This window comes from Protopterus annectens, chromosome 2.part2, assembly GCF_019279795.1.
Source record: "Protopterus annectens isolate FY-2018-M chromosome 2.part2, PAN1.0, whole genome shotgun sequence".
NCBI lineage: Eukaryota > Metazoa > Chordata > Ceratodontiformes > Protopteridae > Protopterus > Protopterus annectens.
In genome coordinates, this window is record NC_056730.1 from 770,449,580 (window position 1) to 770,472,471 (window position 22,892).

At 40.3% G+C, this 22,892-nt stretch overlaps 1 protein-coding gene across 1 annotated transcript in view; it reads right to left on the reverse strand.

Moving 5' to 3' along the window:
- Positions 1–22,892, reverse strand: part of LOC122795805 (arrestin domain-containing protein 3-like) — a 566,617-nt gene that overhangs the window by 42,167 nt on the left and 501,558 nt on the right. Inside the window, exon 5 of the mRNA XM_044064143.1 lies at positions 17,622–17,878. Coding sequence (XP_043920078.1) covers positions 17,622–17,878 — 257 coding nt within the window. The remainder of the gene's footprint in view (positions 1–17,621; positions 17,879–22,892) is intronic.

Genomic DNA, 22,892 nt, shown 5'->3' on the forward strand with positions numbered 1-22,892 from the left:
CCTATGCTTTTAGGGCATCATCCGCTAGAATTACCTTCACCTCTGCCATGGGAAGATCTATTATTTGAGGAGTCATGATATGAACTCAGTGATTTATAGAATCACATCTTTTTCCTGATCTCTGATTCCTAGAGAACGATCTTTGAGGGATTAAGAAGCAGACTCCCACTGCAGAGAGACCCTTCCCATCATGTTAACTCCTGGTGAATCTTTAACCTTAGGCCTAGAAAGAGCTGAGCCATCATAGGGAGCATTCAAAAAGTGCGACTTGAAATTTTCTGCAAAATCACAAAGACACATCCAGGAGTGGCGGAGCATAGTAATGCAGGTGCCAGCCACTGTGGCTATGTCATCAGTTGCGCTGGGAGAGCAATCACATGGCTACATTCTTGGTGGAATGCAGGGTAGAAAGCTGGGATCCACCATTTCCTGGACATCCACAGGCAATACTCCCAAGAGGGACTTGATAATTTCTTTGATCAAGTCACTTGGGAATCTGGTTAGGTAAGCCAAATAATTCAGCGATATAAGACTGTAAGTTGCTGAAGCATAGGCAGGCTTCCCAAATCTGTCCTTCTCCCTGAACTGATGAACTTCTTCTGATAGTTCTTTCTTAGAGGCTGCTGCTACCACCATAGCATCTACAGGTAGACCCCCGCTCCAGTGTTTCCTATCTGTAGGAACAGCTAAGATGCAATCTGTTTTTTTGTTGATGGGTTCCACCACATAAGGGTCCTTCCATGCAAATTGAGCCATAAGGTCGATTAGGGGATCAACTAGTGGTACCACCCAGGATGATGATGGGCTGGAACCAAAGGCTTCCAAAAACAGATTCATCAGGTGAAGGGTCTTGGGATGACCAACCCACTCTCTGCTTCATCAATTTGCCAAAGATGATATCTTCAGACAACGAGTGAGGGCAACCCTCCCTTTTGTCTAAGTCAGTGTCCTTGGTGAATGACTATGGAGAAGAGTCTATGTGTTTCTGTTTCCACATCTGCTTTCTGTGAAGGCCTTCTGGGTAGTAACATAAGGTTCTGAATCAGAAGGGAAACTGACAAAGCAGATCTCCTCTAAAACTTTTGGAACTGGCTGTCACTGTCTAAAATGATGAGGAGAGGAAGCAGATGCTGGCTGGGGCTTGGACAGAGCCACACTGGTTGGAAACACCTTACCACTGGAACTTAAAACCCTTTCAAATGCCTAGAAGGCCAAAGTCACCACCAGCAGAGAGGATCCCCTCTGATCTGAGGAAGAAAGTGAACCCTTGGCAATGAAGCCAATCTTGGATTTGAGCTATCTAGAGCAGAAGTCCCAAGAGGGAGGGATGGCTCTGAGAATCTCAGTGTCATCTCACCTGCTTTGTTGCTGAGTCTCCTCTCAATCTGATGGAATCAGTGTCAAAACAGATAGAGAATCAGTCATTGTCAAAGATGTCAGCAGCTCCAGTGAAAAAAAAAGGTGCTACAGTTCCAGTCAGATCCAATAACACCAGACCCAAAGGGTGGATTGGTATGGATTTAGGAAGTGGAGGGGTAGAATTCACAGTACTCATTACCTTTCCAGGGAATGTTACAGGGTTAACTCCAAGCTGGCTTTCCATTCTCAAAAATGTCTTTGTCCTTCTGTCAACACCTTGCTCTGTTAGTCTTCAAGATGAAAGAGTAAATGATGCCACCGGATCGTGTGATCTTCTCCTTGTTTAGCCTGGTAAGGGGACATCAGTATGTGTTACATTTCATCTCAGGCAGACATCTAAAATATACACAGACATTCAGGTCCCTGTTAGTGATAGTTACATCCATGTGTGCTTGTATACATGTGTGTGTGTGTGTGTGTGTGTGTGTGTGTGTGTGTGTGTGTGTGTGTGTGTGTGTGTGTGTGTGTGTGTGTGTGTGTGCATGCATGTGTGTCTGTGTACGGCCCGTGTTAACAATTTGAGGCCCTCAGCAAGTTTCAGTCCTAGGGGACCCTTCAGCATGGATTGTGCTACCATGATATGCTGTAGTCATCACACAAGTACACCATCCAGAGCTATACTCTTCTCGCCAATTCCAGGGAGTATCTAGCTCTTGGAGATCTGAACCAAGGAATCTTCAAGGAATCATCAGATCTGATCTTCAAGCAATTTTTGGTCAGGCCCAAGTGAAGATGTCAGATCCAGAGAGAGCCATTTGGCAGTTTTGATAGATTTGCTCTTTTCTTTCTTCCTTTTGTCTTTCTCCTTACCTGCTTCCTTTTCTTTTTCTTGCCCCTTATCCTTAGGTTTAGGCCTAACTTGTTTCTTAGAAGGGGACGAAGAAGAGGTTGAATGAGTAGCCCCTGTCTGTGCTAGAAGAAGCCCTTTGAGAACTAACTTGTCCCTTCTAGTCTGAAAGGCCCTAGCACTAAAGGCAGCACAGGACTAGCAGTCCACATGCAAATGGGCAGCACCCAAGCAATACACACACTCAGAGCATGGATCCTGGGGTGGGAGTTTATGCCCACACTATGAACATTTTTTTTAATCCAGAGAATTCAGACATGGAGAGAAAACAGAGAGAGAAAAATTCCTAGAAGGAAAAGGAAGTTATACAAAACACAAAGTCTACTAACTATCTTAAGACTATTATTGTTATTATACATTTTTTACATTACAATAGACCTTGACCAAAAGTTTGAAAAACAGAAAAATAATACAGAAAGGCAGCAGTTGTACAAAGAACCTAACTATAACACTACGGCTATTATTATTTACTCTAAACACTTGGATATAAGAAAGAGAGAGCAAAACTCTCTTGGTTGGAGGAGAAGTTAGCTTTGATCCACAGAAGGATATAGTGCATTGAGGAAAGCTCTTTCACATGTCCGATAACTTTAAGTGACAAATGAGATCTGGGGAACTAGGGTGGAGTCCAGGGGATTTTGAGTAGGGGCGTCAGAACTTTGGTTCTGAAGAAGCTTCTTAGTCTGCTCCAAGGATGGATCCAGTCAGATCCAACAACCCATGTGTTTGAAATGGACGAAAATAAAATACACTGGAACTTGTAATTGGCTTTGGCTTTGGTAGCTATTATCCCAAAAGAAATGAGAAGTAGCAAGGAGCTAGTTAACTGGACAGCTGAGGGCCTGTCAAAGGAACTTACATATTATCTGTGTATCCTAATAGTCTTTATTAACTTTCTAGTAGCTCTAGCATACAGGCAATTAGTATAGTGGGATAGATGGGTTATTTCTTTCATCTGGGATTCACTGAAGCCTAGCAGGGAATAGTGACCAGTACTGCAGTTCCAGAACAAAAGGTGTAGTAGCCATTGCATCCTGTTACTATGCTACCAGGTTGGGATTTTGAATACTCAGCCACTTGGAAGTAGCAGCAGGATCATTCATGAGGTTCAAGGATCTGGATTTATCTCTAAGGAAGATTTATCATGGAAATTAATTTATATGGACTATTTTGGATACAATAATAAATGGAAGAGAATGCGCACACTGCAAAATCTAAATACATATTCTGTTAGCTTAGCAGAATTTTACAAGGCTCAGATGTAATTGATGAGCATCTTCTTATTCCACCTATAGTAACCATAGCAACCTTCTCAATACAACTTGGACATTTCCCAGGTGGAGATAATGGGACTGGGAGCTAAGGACATAGGAGTAGTTTCTCTGACAAGCTCAGTTATATTCATTTTAAGACTTTCATTGCCAGTATATGCCAGTACATGCTAGAAAAGAAGTAATATTTTCACTACATGCAGGCTTCTTCATGACTGCATAAATGGGATAAGATATATTTTGTATATTTATATATCATATTTCTTGTATTATTTTATTTCACAAAAATCAATAAAAAATTATTTTCAAAGTTGTATTTGTCAGCAGACTTACCTCCCTTAATAGACTAATTCTAGCATATAAGCTTGAGCCAATTAAGCATGATAGGTACATCTAAAAGTTATATGCCATGTGAACAGACCATTTCCTGGAAAAAAAAGGCATGGGCCTAAAAAATTCATAGGCAAAAGACACAGGTAATTTTTTTACAAGAATCTATAATGGTTAAGATATTCTTTTCCTGACTTAGTCACTTCTTTCCCAAAGTGGAGAATTTATAGCTGGAAGTTACTACATCAGCTGTTTCTCACTCCAGGGGGTGGGGAATCACCATTTATTTTGCTAAAGTGTTCCTCACAGATTTGTAAATGACAGCAATCTGTAATCGGGATATGGGAACATTTATTTTAGGACTACCCAGTTATTCAAGGTATTTGGCATTCTCTACAGTGAGCCTTAAGTTACTATTTGGGCAAGATTTTGTCCTTGTGTTTGTTACTTATTTTTCATTTTTCCAAACAGTAGAAAAAATGATGAATGGCAAGAAAGGTGTTTTGCTGTAAATATTATTGAGATGAGCTAAGAACACCATTGCATGCAAACGAAAAATGCAGAATCCTCTTGTATCATCAGAGTTTTAGTGCACTGGAGTCCAATTATATCATAGCAAGATGACTGTAGTTACATGTACGTTATGTACTTACTAGAACATTAGATTTCTCTAGTCTCTGTCTGGACACTGGAACAGCAGGTGTGGTTCCTTTGGCACCCCCTAGTGATAGGAATGAAGTCCACATAACTCATACTCCTCCCTACCCATAACCCCCTGCTCCTCCTGCCTTCTCCATATCATGAATGCCGACATGAAGCAAACAGCTGTATCTAACTAGACATGCAAGAAAGAAAATGAAATGTTTGTCCAGTCACAAATCTCTCAAAAATGACAACTTGGTGGGGGAAGGAGGACAGGTTGCTCCTATGTCTAGAGAGAGAGAGACCAGAGAAATCTAATGGTCCAGTAAATACATGACTTTTGTATTTCTCAGGTCTTGTCCAGACACTGGAAGAGTAGGACAGACTCCTCAGCTAATAAGGGTAGCCTAAGAGTACTCAACCTAAATGATGCTCTCATTCTAGAAATAGAATCAAGACTGTAATGTTTAGCTAAGGTATGCATTGAAGACCAAGTATCTGGTGGAATGTTACATATGGACACCATGGACATTGTTTGAGCCCTAATAGAATGAGCCTTCGATGAACAGAAAGCTGCCTGTGTGCTGAAGTATAACAGAATGAACTACAATCTAGAATTAATTCAGTGTAACCTTGATAGTCATTTGACCCAGCCTAGGGGTCGAAAATCTGCTCATTTTTCCTGGAACACTTTGTGTAATCCAAGTAGAACCATATTTGTCTATGAATGCCCAAACTGTGCAAGAAGTATTGTCCTTCATTAGGTGTAGTTAGGAAAAATAAGTAAGTGGATACTTTGATTTAAATTAGCCTCAGTAGCTACTTTGGGCATGAAGGAGGGTTTCATCCTGAGAGATACACTGTCCTGGTGAAAAATGATGTAGAGGTATTGAGTAGAAAGAGGCTAAAGCTCAAACTCTTCTTGTAGATTTAATAAAGCTGTTTTCCATGATAAGAACTTTATATCAGTTGAAGCATCCAATTCAAAAGAAGGTCTAGTAAGATACTTAAGCACAAAGTTAAGGTCCCAGGCTGGAGCTGGTCTTGCTAATAGCGGTCTGGAATAAAACATCCCTTTTAATGATGGCCTTACACGAATGATGTGTAGCCAGTAAATGAGCTGGAAAACCCACTTCATGGCAGGAAATTGTTGGCAAGTGAAGGCTGATAAGTAACAAGCTCCTTTTTTACACAGCTCTATTACAAAGGCTAACACCTCCTGCAAGGGTACTGAATTAGGAGAAGTGTATCTGTTAGAAGCCCACTACAAGATTTCTTTTCCATTTACTCTTATAAATCCTTCTGGTTGTGGAATTATGAGAATCAGCTCTACTGCATCTGGAGCAAACCATTATATGAAATGATGAAACAAAATGGTTAGTTAAAGGGAATGAATCTCCAAATGAGGCTGTAACTGTGCCAGAAGAGAATGGGTTTCTTCTACAGGTGAGGCAATAACAAGGCTGGTAGAGCCAAAACAATGCTATTAGAATGAGTTGAGCTTTGCAAGCCCTGGTTTTTGGTAACAGTCTTGGTAACAGGGGAAGGCAAGGAATGCACATAGAGCAAAACAGGGTCCAATCATTGGATAATGTATCCCTGGGTATCTGTCCTTCTTGAAGAACTATGTTGAAGAAGTGAGGAAATTTAGTGTTGAATATTGAAACAAAAAGTTCACAACAAGATTTTGCCCACTTCTTGAATAAGCTGAGAGACCATTCATGTGGTAGCAGAATCTGTCTGCTCAATTTGTCCGTAATCACATTGGTAGACCTGGGTATGTGCATTGCAATCAAAAGCATTGAAAGGCTTATGCCCATTCCTATATTCCCTTTAATGCTCTGCACAAGGGATAAGGTCAAGTTCCTCCTTGCTTGTTCAAGTACCTCACTACCACCATACTGGCAGACAGTACAGCAATTGCACCTACAGGAAGCTTATTCTCAAATGCCTGCAATGCTAGAACAACAGCCCTCATCTCAGGTATGTTTATGTGCAGAGGTGCTTCCTCCAAAGTCCATGAACCCTATACTGTCTTGTCTGCTAAGTGCCATCACTTGAGGACAGATGCATCTATGGTAACTGCTGCAGGTGGCATTGATCTGTTGAAGTGAGATCTGATGGAGAGATTGGATTGATTCATCCACCAGGTGAGGCTCTGTTTGACTCTATGGATAATCTGATCTTGTGATATATTAGTTGGGAGGAATGGTCTCATTGCACTAGAAGAGTCCACTGTAATATCCTCATGTTGAGTCTAGCAATGGTAACCATCTGTATCAAAGTGGTCATGAGATCCAGGACTTTGAGGACATGAATTGCTGAAAGCTGATCTTGTTGAAGTAGACAAGAAACCTCAGGATATTTTTTTATTTTTTCCTGTGGCAGAACTTAACTGTCTTTGAATGATGAAGTGACAACCTATGAAGGTAGGGTGCTGTGAGGACTTCATTTGGGACTTATCTAAGTTTACTGTTGTCCCAAATGACAGGCAGACTCAAAGCAAACATTGTCTTGCTAACCCAAGTTAATCCACAGATGGAGCAGACAAGAGCCAATGATCTAATTACAGGGAGATTTGCACTGGAAGAAGATGCATGTGTGCCTGATCCACAACTATGCATTTGGTGAACACCCAGGGCAATGCTGAGACCAAACAGTAAGGCCTGGAATTTAAAATAATAGGCTCTAACATGAAAGTGGAGGAATCTTCTTGACACCTTGCCTATTTTTATGTGCTGGTAAGCATCTTTAAGATCCAGATATGACATCCAATTCCCTGCCTGAAGGCATGGCAGTATGGATTGCACAGTAACCATCCACAAGGACTCTTTCTTTCCAAAGACATTGAGGAGACTTGGGCTGAGAATCACTCTGAAGTCTTTGGTATTTTTGGGCACTAAAAGAATCTGAAGTAAAATCCAGATCATCTCTGGTCTGGTGGAACCTCTTCCATTGATCTCTTCTGGAAGAGGACATAGAACTCATTTAAAGTGGTTTCCTCTTTGCCTGGGTAGCACAGATAGGGCTTGGGAAGTCTGAGTTGGAGGTGTTGCAGAAAAGATAATAAAGTAACCTCTGGATATAATTCATCTTACCCTGAAATCCTCTGTGATGACCATCCATAGCAGAGTATGTAAAGAGAGATGTTCCCTGACTGCCTCCAAAAGAAAACAGTTGGGCAACCCTTTAGAAATTGTTGGAGTGAAATTTTCAAAAGGATCCCCTGCCTTGATGGTTGTTACAATCACCTCTTTCTCTGGGAAGACATCTAGACAGAAATTTTCCTGCTGTTGTGTGAGCTGGGGCTGCTGAGATTTGCAAGACCATGTTTCTCACCCCTTTCCGGTTTCAATGAAAGGTCCTTTGTGGGGCAGCAAATGTAAATCCCACAGTGATGAGCATCTTGCCTTCTTGCTCAATGGCAGACAGTCTCTCTTTGACTTGTTACCTAAACAGCATATTGCTATCAAAGGTGACATTAGTAAACGCTGCTTTGAAATGGTCTGGAAAGTCTGTAAGATGTATCCAGGCCTGTCTCTTCATAATGAGGCCTGATCCTGCTGCTCTAGCTGCCCCATTATTAAATGATAATATCAATATAAATAGTATTCTCAAGTTAAGAAAGGCACGATTGTAAGAAGTCTCTTTCTATTGAGTTCTAACACAATTATTTTAAGTTGTAATTTGATAGGTAATCTAACTGAATAATTTATTCTCATTGTAATATTTACTGTTTTTAATATTTTATGTTACAGTTCTTTGAAACTCATTATTTATTCCAGCATCATGTATTGATTTTTAATTACAAATAAAGAAGTATTTTTAAATCTCATTTAATTTAATACCTTAAAGTGTTTTCAGCTTTTAATTGAATGATTATCAATTAACTAAACTGTATAAAAACCTTGCAGCATTTTACATTTTTACTTGATAAAGCTCGGCACAGACCGTTTATTTTCCTCATTAAAGAACCCGATTTCTAAGCAGAACCTGATTTCTCAAACAGTTTATTCAGCAGTGGATCGTTCGTCCTGGTTTGGTTTTCCACCCTGGATAATTTTTTATTGCCCCATCCATTGTGTTATGTATGAGATGCATGGTCAGAAAGGAGACAGTACACATAGTAGCCACCTGGGTCTTTAGTTGAGACTAGAGTTCCCTGGTTGCCACTTGCTTCAGATTCTTAGTGCTTTTTTGGGCAATGAAAATGAACCGTGTCATGTAGTTCAAAGCTCTGATCACAAACATTCTGGACATATATATTCTTTTTCCTAGCTTATCCATCACCCTGGACTTTTATTAGGGGGATGGATGGCTTGAGCATCTTCTGGGATGTCCCTCATAGCGGCTGCACCTACCACAACAGAGTCAACAAGCAGCCCTTTAGTCCAATAAGACCTGATCTGGGGATATGAAAGATTCTGTTATGTTTTCTTGGAATGGGATCAACTATATCTGGCTCCTTACTACAGACCATGTCCACAAGTTTATCTGGGGGCAGCATACTCATGCTGCTGAGAGAGAGGAATTATAGATCTCCTGTAAGAACTGTTCCACAGGGTGCATGGGTCTATTGGCCATGATCCACCCTGTCCCATCATTTCCAAAATTTCATTGAAGGAAGTGTCCTGTATAAAGAGTAGGAGACTTAGACAGGGAGTCCAAGTGCTTCCTCTTACACTTTCTCTTCCTAAGGGGGATGTGATGGAAGTACTTATCCAAGCTTCCTTGAGAAGAGTGAGCTCAGGATTTCACCAGTCTAGGACTAGACCTCCTTTGGTCCCGATGGAGACTAGATGATGATCAACTCATTGTAAGCACTAAATAAGCTACAAATTACTACAGCACTCAACATTCCTCACTTGTCTAGAGGAAAACAGTTTCTAGTACTTAACAAATAAGCACCTATCCAGGCATGTCTAAGGGTCAGCTCCCGGTGTTTTCTACTGTCTACCAGATGAATCTGGGCATTTTGGGGGGCAATGCAGCAATAGCCTCATGTACACAGACAACCCTCTCCTCCTACTACCCAACACTACAACCTGTGAGAGATGCACTTATATAGCCAGACTTGAAGCAAAGCTCTGTTGACCCAAGACTGGACTAGACAGTCAAGAGGAGAAGGTAAACACTTGCACCACACCACACTCATCACATAGTCCCTCAAAACCTACACCACCAAAACACACACATAGAAACACAAAACACACACCTACATTCATAGAGGCTCTCAGTAAAAACCTGCCCAAGCAACAGGGACCTCCAAAGCAGAAACACAAGCAACCTCCACTCCCCAACACAACCCAAATGACACATAGCACACAATCTCAGTGTGCCACTCAACCACAGCCCATAAGGCATAACAATGTACCCAACACTCTAGTCATAGATGACTCTATAGTCAGGCACACTGATGTTCCACTCACCAGGCTAAACAAGGAGAAAGTTACTGTCAGCTGCCTGTCAGGTGCCAGGATCCACCACATAACGCATGCACTCAGGTCACTCCACAACAAGTACAAATATGACTCTGTCATTGTCCATGTTGGTGTGAATGACCTGAGCTGTACCTCCCTGAACTACATGAAAAGGGACATGGAGGAGCTGTACGATCTTGTAGCTCAGGCAGGTATGACCCTAGCCCTGGTAGCATCCTGCCATCATCTAGAATGATACCACAGTACAAGGACAAAATGATTGACTTCAACAATTGGCTAAGCTTCTGGTGTCATTTTAAGGGGATACAGTATCTGTCTGCTTGGGGTGACATGATCGACAAACCACGATGCTTTGCCAGAGATGGCCTGCACCTGTCGTCCCTGGGATTCCGGATACTGGCTAAGGCTCTAGCCACCCCTACAGTGCATTTTTTAGGCAAGGTTCAAATGACAAATTCACCACCTTAACAGGTTCAAGCAAGCAGAATCTGAGGGTATTGCTACTCAATGCTAGAAGTCTAAACCTCAAAATGCACTCACTCGAGGCACTCCTTAAAATGGAGAACATCGACATCTGTGCAGTGACAGAGACCTGGTTCAAGGCTCCAGAGAGTACTACTGCATTACCAGGCTATAATTCATAACACACCTTTCGGCCACCTAACCTGGACCGAAACACTAAAGGCGGAGGTGTGTCCATATTTATTAAGGATATCCACACCTCCAGGCTAGTTCCTCAGCATAATGCATCAGAGATTATCCAAGTGCAACTAACTCTGGGCAGTACCCCAATCCAAATTGTAGCTTGCTACAGATCCTCCACCATGCCCCAGGATTCCCACTCCTCATTTCTTGATACACTGGAAAATATTAAGGTACAAACTAACACCCTAATAATGGGCGATTTCAACTACCCCACCATTAACTGGAAAAACTACTCATGTACCAACTCTTGTGCTCAACGTTTTCTGGAATTTATAAATTCCAATGCTTTGGGTCAACTTATCCACAACCCCACCAGGGGCAGCAATATCCTAAACCTGATTATTACCAACATGGGCAAACGGTGCTCCACACCAGAGGTCAATTCCTCGTTGGTCAGATCCGACCACAAGCTAATCATCCTAGGCATCCACATCACTCCCCCACCCCCCATTAGAGAAACCACCATCAAAAATTTTTCCAAAGCCAACTTCACGCTTCTTAAGACAGAAGTGGCAAACTTCATGACACCCATGCTGATGGACAATAGAGGTATGACTGCTGAATCCTACACAAATGCACTTTATAAGCACTTACACGAGTGCATGGATCATGCAATCCCTAACAGAACCAAGACGCTATCCTCCAAAAAAATAAAGCCAATCTGGTGGTTCCCTGCCATAAACAAACTCTACAACAGAAGAAAGAAACTGTTGCAAAAAAGAGTAAAATCCCATGACTGGAGGAACTCCTTGGTCAGCCTCAGTAAGAAGCTGAGATCCCTCATAAAATCCTCCAAAGCTAGTTACGAAAACAAAATTGCCACTGACTATAAAGACAACCACAAAACATTCTATAGCTATGTCAAGGATCTCAATGGCAACACTCATATCTGCTCTGAGTTACAACACAATGGCACTAAATATACAGAACCAACTGATATTGCCAACATCATGGCAGATGGGTTCAGTGCTAACTTTACCCCCCTCTCATCCCCTAAAGGGCCCATCTCTATACCAGAAGAATGCAAACTTCCTGTAATCACGGCTGCACAGGTAAAAAACACACTCTCCACAGCCAAGAACACAGCATCCATGGGACCTGACAACATCCCAGGCCAAGTTCTACATGAACTACAAAACAAACTGGCACCCCACCTAAGTACCATATTCAATCATAGCGTCACCTCAGGCTATGTGCCCACTGAATGGTGCTCAGTGACGGAATCTGCAGCAATCAAATTACAACAGGGACTCAAGATTATATTTCAAAAACAGATTTTATATATATATATATATATATATATATATACATGCTTTGTTTTCCAATTTGATGCTTTAATTCGTAAAACTTCTGAAATGCTGAACTGCTGAGATGACGATTATTACTAAAAAATCCATCCCACTACCCTGCTTTTTTCCTGATGCCTTACATGGGATCTTATTAATTTAAGCTACCACCATCTCAGGCAAACGAGACCTCAATTTAATATCTAGTCTGAAAGGCAGCATGTTACGGATCGAGCGCAACTTTCATGCAATACTGCGACACCAGCACTGAAATATGAATCAAAGCTTCTTTCTGGTAATAAAGGCACACATTTAGCTTCTTTATTCTCTTATACTGATATGGTATAAAAAATGAGCAATTCATTCGGGGGAGGTTGCATAGGTTCATAGATTAGTACTAAGCTAACTGCCCTTGTGAGCCATTTTAAGCCTAGCCAATTATCCCTTGTGAGACTCAAACCCTGCACCTTGTGTTTGTAAGGCAAATACCTTAACCTTTAGGCCACCCACCCTCTCACTCTCACTATCATGCTGATGACTCCCCCCACCTCACATTTTTGAGGCGTGAGCAGGCTAAAGTTTAGAGCAGCAAAACCTCCTTCAGACAGACATGGCCCTGATTCTGTAAGGATCAACAGAGAAGTATTAAGACTTTAAACGATGACCTCCCTATCAGAGGTAACCACTGTGATCTTACAACTAGGGGTACTTTCATGTAACTATCTGCACAGACTGCTGGAATCATATCTTTAAATAGATGAGTCATAGTAACATAACTTCAGTCCAGTTAAAAGTGTGAACATTCCACTGTTTACCTACCACAGAGTGTGTAGCTCTTCTTCATTAGTTACTATAAATGTAATAAGCTGGTGTTTGTGGCAAAAGTACAAGGGCGTGGGAGAGCTCTTGAGCAATACGGTGTCACCAAGGACTAGGTGACAACTATTGCTAAATCATCATATTTTTATACAAGTAACACCTCTTCACCTACTTCAAAATTGGTAGGGGTGTAACCAGGAATATACAACATATGCCATGCTTTATAATAACAACTCATTACTATTCAAAAATGACCATGCTGATTGGGCAGCTACTGTAAATTGAACGTACACCAGCAGAAAAAAGTCTGGCTGCTGAAGTACCATTGAGCAGCCAGACTTCTCTAATGGCATATACTGGAGAACACACCAAAAATATAAGAAAAAATCAGGTACATTCTCCAAGTGAAGTGGTATGGTTAAGTGTCAAGTGCATTCTACAAAAAAGTGAGTGTCAAGTGCATTCTACAAGAAATAAGAGTGTCAAGCACATTTTACAAGGAGCTGAGAGCTTCAGGGGAAGACAGGTTTAGTATTGCTTATGCCAAGTCTGTTTACAATTTGCAACTGTTGTTTAGCAAATGATAATCACTATTGCGCAAAAGTACTTAAAATCATTCTTAGTACACAAAGTATACTTGCCTTTGATGCAGAAGGCTGTGGGTTTTACTTCCTCAGTATGTAGATGGACTGCTGATACCACACTGTGTTGCACTTTAAAGGTGTAATGCTGCAGTCCTCAGTTATAGTTCTCGCTAATGTGGGATTATTCAGATGACTTTTACTTCTGTAGAGATTATGCATTGACTGATATTGGTGGATTGTAATGACAGACGTTTGAGTAGACTTTTACTGATGAAATGTTCTGAATTGAGCAGTTTTTTCATTCTTGGTTCATGTATTTTGTTTCATTGCTTACTAGAAGAACGTTTGAAATTACAAATTTAAAACACTTTCTAACAAATGGCACTGTATTATACCTGTAATATAACTTAATACAATCAGGAAGGTGTATTAATGTATGCATGGTCCTAAAAATGTGCAAGGGGCCTATGGTTTGAAAAACAGCCCAAAGATATACTTTATCTGCCACTAGTCAGATGAATTTTCTTTGAATGTGAGCTTCAATGCTGTCTCAATGAAAGTGAGTTTCAAGGACAGAGAAGTTTTAATGCCAAGACTGTTTTCATTGTGAGTCTGTATTGCTTTGTTTAGCAAATGTCTATCAGTGTTTGTGCTAAAAAATTTGAAATAAATTTTAAATTAAATCTAAAGACAGTAGGTTCATAGATTAGTACAGTACTAGGCTAACTGCCCTTTTGGGCCATTTTAAGCCTAGTCAATTACTCCTTGTGAGAATCAAAGCCTGCACCTTGTGTCTATAAGGTAAACACCTTAACCATTATACTGTACAATACTGGGAATTTTTTAAAAGGTAAATATGTAGTGAATGAGTGGCAGACATGCTTTGATGATGAGTCATCTACAGGATGAGATTGATTGGTGGAGCAGAGAAGTTGGGGCCGCCTACATGGGCATACAATACTGTATTCAGTTCTGTTATTTTTGTTACAGGTGTGTGAATGTATCGTCTACAAGAAAATGAAACTGCAATGTTTTAACTATTGAAACAAAAATTCAAATTATCAATAGACTAGAAAAGGGTGAAACTGGATCATCTCTTGTGAAGATTTTCAATGTTGGAAAGGCTATAATCTCTGATATCAAAAGTAAAAAAGATATAATTTTGAAGTCTGTATCGAATTTGGATAGTGAACATGGGCCAAAAAGAAGAAAACCCATGGAAAACCTGAAAGACAAAAAAAATAGAAGAGGCTATGTATTTATGATTTGTGCAAAGAACAAGCAAAGGGGAACCTATGGTTTACTGTTGTGTGAAAAAGCATTTGAGTTAAACAATAATCTTGATAGTCTATTTGATTTTAATGCTAGCAGTGGCTGGTTAAAGAACTTTAAATCTCATCATGACACAGGAGAATTAGAGATTTAAGGAGAATCTTTATCTGATGATGGGCCTGCCACTGAAAAATTTAAAGAAACATTGTTGGCCCATTTGGAAAAAGAAGGCTATTCACTGGATGACGTGTGTAATGCCGAAGAAACTGGTTTATACTTTAAATCATTGCCCCTTAAATAACTTGCATCTAGTCGAGAAACACCAGCCCCTGGTTTTAAAGTTAGCAAAGAGTGAGTAACAGTTATGTTAACTGCAAATGCCACTGGAAGCCATCTCTTACCCCCACTAATGATCGGCAAAGCCAAAAAGCCCCGATGTTTCAAAAATGTGACATGTCTCCTACTGTGCTACAGAGCGCAGAAAAGTGCTTGGATGAATTATGAAATACTTCTTGATTGGTATACAAATGAGTTCATCCCATATGTAAAGAAGTTCAGACAGAAGGAAAAGAAAACTGGACAAGTACTTCTTCTGCTGGATAATGCACCATTACACCCAGGAGTGGAGAAATTGAATGCAGCTAATGAAAAATTTAAAGTGATTTTTTTTTTGCCTCCAAATGTAGCAGCACTGATTCAACCAATGGGTCAAGGTGTTATAGAAAACCTTAAAAAGGTGTACAGGAAGCAAGTCCTACATCATTTATTATTGGCAGAAGATGAAGAAAGTGTGGTGGCCTTTTCAGAAAGACTGGATCTTTAAGATTGTTGTTATATGGTGGCTGATGCTTGGAACACATTTTCACAAGATAATATTAAAAGGGCTTGGAATAGACTGCTGGGTGAAAGAGAAGAAAATGAGACAACTGATGTGGACACCAGTGAGGACCTAAACAAAATTGTGGAAATGTTCCAGGCAATCCCAGGATTTTCCAACTGTGGCAAAGATGATACACAGATATGGTTAGAAAACGATAATGATCCTGGCTTTCAAATTTTGAATAATGATGAAATTTTGTCATTTGTGCAAGAAGAAAAAAGGCAATGACCGACGATGAAGAAGTTGAAGATGAGGATGGTGAAAAAAATAGAAAAAGCGGACAATGTCAAGAAGAGGCTTTTACAGCATTGGAAACTGTAAAGTCCTGATATGAGCAACAAGAAGAAAGCTGTCCTACTCAACTTCTGTTGTTGAAGAGAATGCGTGATTTAGCTGATAAGAAATGACTATCGAAGTTGGTTCAAAAAACAATTCATGATTACTTTTTATAGTGGATTATATGTAGTTGTGTCTAATTTGGTATCTCTTATGCTATAATTTGGCAAATATTTTACTACAATAATATATTGTACCATTTTGTACTTGGAGTAAATTTGTTTTATTTTTCTTGTTTGATGTTCATAAAAAGCATTTTTAGAAGTTTTTTATCTGGTTCAGTTATATGTTTATCTGAACAGTTTTGATAAATAAATATTTTGCTACAGTAATATACTGTACCATTTTGCATTTACAGTAAATTTGTTTTGTTTTTTTTTTGTTTAATGTCCATCAAAAGCATTTTTAGAAGTTTTTTATCCCATTCAGTTATATGTTTGATTATCCAAACTACCCTAGGTCCCAATTAGTTTGGATAATCGAATCTCTACTGTATAACAGGGACTCAAGATTATTTTTCAAAAGCAGGTTTAGCAAATGAGTAATATATACCTGGCTTTGAAGTTTATTCTTTGTTTTCCAAGCTGCTATCTTGGAAATAACCTGGTATTGAGCTACAATTCACAGCTGCATCCAGCCACTTACTGATGGGGTAAGGGCTCAACAGAAATGTTCACACTGTGCGCAATTAGACAAAGGGGCTTTCAGTTTAAGCATGGGAGTTTCAGGCTTAGGGAGTGATTGGAGAATTTAGATTTAGGGAAGTGGATTGGAATTTTAGGTTTAGAGAGTGACTGGAGACTTTAGGATTAGGGAGGGAGTACAGTAGTATATGTTTAAAGTAAGGGAAAGAGGACTTGGAATGGAAATCAGGGGAGAGTTTTAAGCTTAGAGTTTATGTTAGGTTAGAGCTATGCAGTTGCATAGGGTCAGGTGTGAGGAGGACTATGTACAAGTGGGAACTGAGCTAGTGTGAGTTCAAGCACTTGCTTTTTTCGAGCAAGTGGCAGCAAGCAGGTGTGTTGCGAGCTACTAACACATGAGCACCTGTAGTAGAACTATTTTCTTTACACTAGATGGCACACATGATCAAAATTACAGAATATCTTATCTGTAAGCGATGAATGTTACAAAACTCTGATAAAGAAATAAAACGTTTAGATGGAAATAACACCAGTGAAATGCATCCACAAGCAAAATAAATAAAAGATGCAGCCAATGGAGCTGTAACTGATATGGGGTGAATATCTAAAAGTGTGCTATTTGTCAGACAGTAATCAGTAAATTCTACAATATAAAATCAAAGCCCCACTTCTGGACAAGACAGTAAAACTGAAGGATGAAGTCAAATATGGAAAGTACCATGTATTACACTGAATGAGAAAACACCTGTTGTTATGGCAGTGTGTAGATGATAGACTAGCAAAATAATTTGCAATGGGACAGTTACTGAGTGAAAATTCAGGAATGTCTGTGAATCAGTATTTGCCATAGCATAGTTCATTTTAAGTATTTTTTATATGTTTAGTTATGGACTTCAGCTTCCTATATGTGAGACAACAGTATTGTCCGTAAGCTTGTTTAACTAGATCTAAATCACCATTACCCACATGTATACCTTTTACTGGGTTGTTATAATTAATATATATTTTAATGCATTCTAAATTCTGCAGAATGTGATTATATGTCACAGTTTTTATTGTTGTACTGTCTAGCCTCTAATATATCAGTAGACATTTAAATCTTAGCAATACACAAAAACTACAGTAATTAAAGGGTTTCAGCTTACCTTTAGAGTGTACTCCACATAAATAATAGTACAGTTCAACAGGGATGGAACTACGGGTGGAATCAGCACCGGTCTTCCATTCCATACATCAGTGTTTCCAGGTAGCACTGGTTCTGTCTTATATTCTACAAGAACCTTCTGTGAAATATTCCGATGCCCTTCAGCATGGAATGTCTGTATTTGGTAAAGGGATACCCTTGGTACCAATTTGCGTGAGGACAAGTTTTGAATTTCTGCAAAGATCAGAACTGTTTCACCTGTAAAGAGATTAGTATGATTTTGAGAAAGTAAAAATAATACTACAGTTGTGTATTATTAAAAAAAAAAACAAAGCTATACTTTCATTTTAAAATTCTCAAACTATTTTATTGTGTGTACACACACACACACACACACACACACACACACACACACACACACACACACACACACACACACACACACACACACACACACACACACACACACACACACACACACACACACACACACACACACACACACACACACACACACACACACACACACACACACACAGTTCCTTTTTAAAAACATTAAGCACACTTCAATACACTTCATTTCACTCAGAAGAACTACTGAAGCATTCTTGCAAAGCAGATATATTGTTTGGAACCAATAGGAATTAGCAAATTATTTTGCAACTGTTGTATTTCTAAAGCAGTTCCCCCAGATTTAAGAAAATCTGTATAGGCATAGTGTAAAACCTACATGGATGGAACCATGTCCGTGTACGCGGAACACCCTCGGTAGTGTGTCATGCATATTAATGAAGGAGCGTTACTTAGAGAAAGCCATGTAACACAGTTATTGAATCAGTGTAGGGGGTGTGTTACTGGGTCTGGAGATGAGTAACATAACCCCTGCACTGTCAAAGTGCCAGATATCAATGTATGCATATGTAATAAAGTTTTATTTATTTATTTATTTTTTTGTTTGTGTTTGCGCGGCACAGCTCACAGCAATGGACATGTGCCAGACATCAAAAATAGAAACCGTATACTTTTAATTATGAATGCAGAGGTAAAGTTTAAGCATAGCTAAGCGGGTTGGCGAGGTGTGATGCGGTGCTCAGCAGTGCTTAAACTTTGTTGAGAGGTGTATGTAAAAGTATAGCAGTATTCTACATGTTCACATAGTCAAATGGTTAGAGTGACAACCATATGTGTAGTAGGTGCACAGTTTGAATACAGGGAAGGGTTATTAAGCTTTTATGTTGCAAATTACAATTATGCTAATTATTTTCAAATGCTACTTTGCTACACTCAGCTAAGCTCATGCCAAGCACCACTTAAACAAGAGACGTTTTTGCAGTGCTTGGCACTGCACAGCTCCACGTAGCTGGTTTGCGCACTGCTAAGCAGTGCCAAGCACTGCAAAGCATTGCCAGTTTAAGCACCGCTGAGCTCAGCTGAGTGGGTTTGCATACTGATAAGCATTGCTAAGCATTTGCCAGTTTAAGCACTGCTCAGCTGAGCTCAGTGGGTTTGTGTACTGCTAAGCGATGCACCACATATTTAAAAATTTCCCAATGGCAGTGAAGGGCAGGAAAACAGGCTTATTTAAGTGCAACAGGCGGGAATACAGCAGAACTAGTTGGAATTTGAACTTGGCAGGAACTATAGCAGGTGTTGGAGAGGGTGTGTGCTTTCAGGCACAGCACTGGGGCATTCTGGAGTCCAGGATCATGGTTGGACTCCTAGTTAAATACCATGATGTCCGGCTGTTGCAGTGCCAGTACCAGGGATTGGAGTACAAGTCAGAGGCCTTGGACAAGCTGGCATGCAATCTCACCAGTGCAACAGGTATCCCCCACACAGGCGAGCAGGTCTGTCATCATTATGACGATCTGAAGTGATGGAAGAGGGGACTTCTGGACACCTGGGTCCAGGATACTTGGGATGGGAATGCTCCACAAATTTGTAAGTATTGTTAGCATTGTTTTACCAATACTTAATCTGAATGTGTGATAGACAGGTACACATAATGGTGTGCTTCTCTCCCTACAGCTGCAGAGGAGACAGCTCGCAACCTAGAGGCCCATGCAGGACACCTGGCCAGGTTGCACCATGAGTGTGGTGAGCACAGATGTATCTTGTAATCTATAGTCATATAAGCAAGAAAGAGAAAATTAATAACTGCCATTAGGTATATACAGTTTTGATTCTATTGCAATAAATGTAGTTATAGACCTGGACTGAAATAAGTGAGTAATGCCAAGTATACTTCAATAAAGATAAAAGCATGAAACCTAATAACGTTAAGGAAATAAAGTTTCTACTGCATTATATGCGGAATAACAGCTGTATTGCAACACCTGCATTATATGAACTGTTCTGCAATAAAGAATTGAAAATCTACCAATAACTGCATGAAGGCACTCCTAATAAAGCTGTGTTGTGCAATATGTGTGTATTTTGGGCTGTTGTTCATGAAATCAAGTATTACATCTGTTCTTAACTAAAAACACAAAGAATACCACTAACTGCTTCTAGGTTAGCTAAGAAAGAATGTTCTGCTGAACTATAAATTTAGAGCTGTACTACAAGATACATGCATTATGATATTTGTCCTGCACTAAGATCTGAAGTAATACCAGGAACACCCAAGGTATATTGGGTATATCAGCAGTGTCTTGTGTTAACCATTGCATTTCAGCTATATGCATTCCTGCTCTGAGGTATGGTGCTGCAGGCAAGTATTAAACTGTAATAGCCGTAGACTGCAAATATACCATCTGCAAATGTATATGGGTCAGGTAGCCAACCCAGCACTCTGATATGGTGTGTACACATCACAGATATTTCCACTCACTAGGGGTTTATTGTCTACACCTGCATTCTCTGTATTAATGTGCAGTTCACCTAGTATCTCTGTCATGCATGAATGTCATTCATGTGTATCGAAGTGTCACTGCAGTCTTGTATAGCACTCTACTTCTATTACCAGGTCATATTTTGTTACTAGGTGAGCTCTAGGCAAATATCAGTCAATCAATATGCAGCAGTGGCTCAGTAGCTCAGTTTGATAAATGCTGTGTCTGATGTACATTTTGTCACACACACACACACACACACACACACACACACACACACACACACACACACACACACACACACACACCAGGGTTCAAATTCAGTGACAAGTACTCATAAATATTACTGAATCAGTTATGTACTGTTACTGGTAAATGGGTGCAGTAGCCCTTATTATGGGTGAATAATTTGTGTGTTCAGATGTAACAGACTGTTAACAGCATTGATAAGGAATGTGATAAGACTTTCAGAAAATAAAGGCAAGAAGTACAAAACTAATAAACATTAATACAATAAATAAAATGTGTAATCTTGGTATGGCTGTATGCCTGGAGTGTCTATGAATGTCTGCTGATGGTCTACCCCATGCCTGCCAAGGATGGCATGATAGTCATATACTCTCTGTACTGTGCACGATATATGCCTCTCAAGTGTCACGCTGTAATAGACTGCGATCACTGTTGCCTAATCTATCTGTCACAGATCTATCATTGAAATCATTATGTCAGTAGCACAGTCACACTACATCAGTCCACAGTATACCTTGGTAGTTATATAGGTCCCCCTGACATGTAATAGTCCTCTGTAGTTGAGTACTTGTAGGTGTTACAACTTGGCCCATACTGTCCCATGCGGATAGCTTGAGAGGTATGTACATGCCACAGCAACTGTAAGGCACTGTTATACATAAATGAAGGGCAGACCTGTAGAGTATATAACAGTATTGTTGCAAACTATATAGCCTATACTGGTATTAATGGACTGTATTTCTCTCTCCCCAGCCCCTTATTGTCATCATAATTTATTATTGTTATACATCGGTTATGGTTTGCTATTAACATATGTTTTCCTCCAAACATTATGTTGGGCTTTGTATTTTATTATTGTTATGTATTATTACAATGGTTGCATACTAACATATCTTGTTGAATTACCTATGTTGTTGGCCTTATGCTGTAGCTGTAACTGGAATGCCGTTACTATACTGACTGTTATCTCACTTATTATTGTGTTACATATACTATGCAATGTTATGTTACTGGGTTATTTGCAATATTCTGAAATGCTGTTATAACTAACTAAATGTTATGGTCACCACTAACCTATACACTTTGAAATATCTCAACACCAAAGATTGACTGGGTAGGCCGGTTGCTGGCGATCCACCTACCTCACCTCAGCCGGCCGTGGCACTGGGTCCCAGCATGTCTGGGACTCAAGATGGTTCCACTGGTCCTGCACCACCTATGGGTGGAACCACCTCAGGGGATGGGGCCCCCCCCTGGGAGTGGGGGGTGGAAGGAAGACTGTCACCCAAGATCAGCTACCAGCAATGATGTGCATGATAGTCCATTATAGCTATGAGAACTGCTTGCGCCAGACTGAGGGCAAACTCTCCAACCTGAAGGGGCTTGCTGGGCCCAGCACCCAGCCTCCAGCACAGCCATCTTCAGGGCAGTGAAGGAGAAGTGCTGACTGCCCATGGGTGGGGAGGTCAGTCACACTGCTGCCATCTGGGGGCACATGGCTCTCTGATTCCACAACACCCTCCCCATCCAAGGTGTTTACCCCGCTCATGTGTCTCACACTGCCCTTGTTTGCTGTCTTGTCTGTCTTGCCTGTCTGCAAATGCAACCTCTCCTCCTCACTCCTATCTACATCCCTTCCCCAACATTTCACTCTCTACTTAAAAAAAAGGGGCATCTATCCCACAAAAAAATATCGCCCCATATATACCTCTCCATTTTGCACATGTGTCCACTGGACACAACTAATTTGATCCAATTGACTTGACAACACATTTATGTTACCCTTACCCCTCTCTCTGGGGTATGAGGGTCCAAATTCATGTACAAAATCTGTAAAAATGCACCAGCTGTTGCTGTACAAGAAATGGAGAGCTATGGTCATTTCTTACACCCGTGCTGCACATCCCTACCTGCCTTTCTGTATGCTTTTCACCTGTTTGCCCCCATTTCACCACTTTCCTATCACCCCTTTTTTATTTTCTTTTTTTAATTTTAGCACAGGTTTAAGCAGAGATAAGTGGTGTGTTGTGCTGCACCATGCAAACCTGCTTAAACCCACTTAAAACTGCTTAAAAGTGCCTTAATTACCCTATGTGTTTCTGACAGTGTTAGGCACATCTGCAAAATAATAACCCCTGTCAGGTCTCAAACCTGGGGCCCTGTCAACTACAGCTTAGTGCATTAGCACA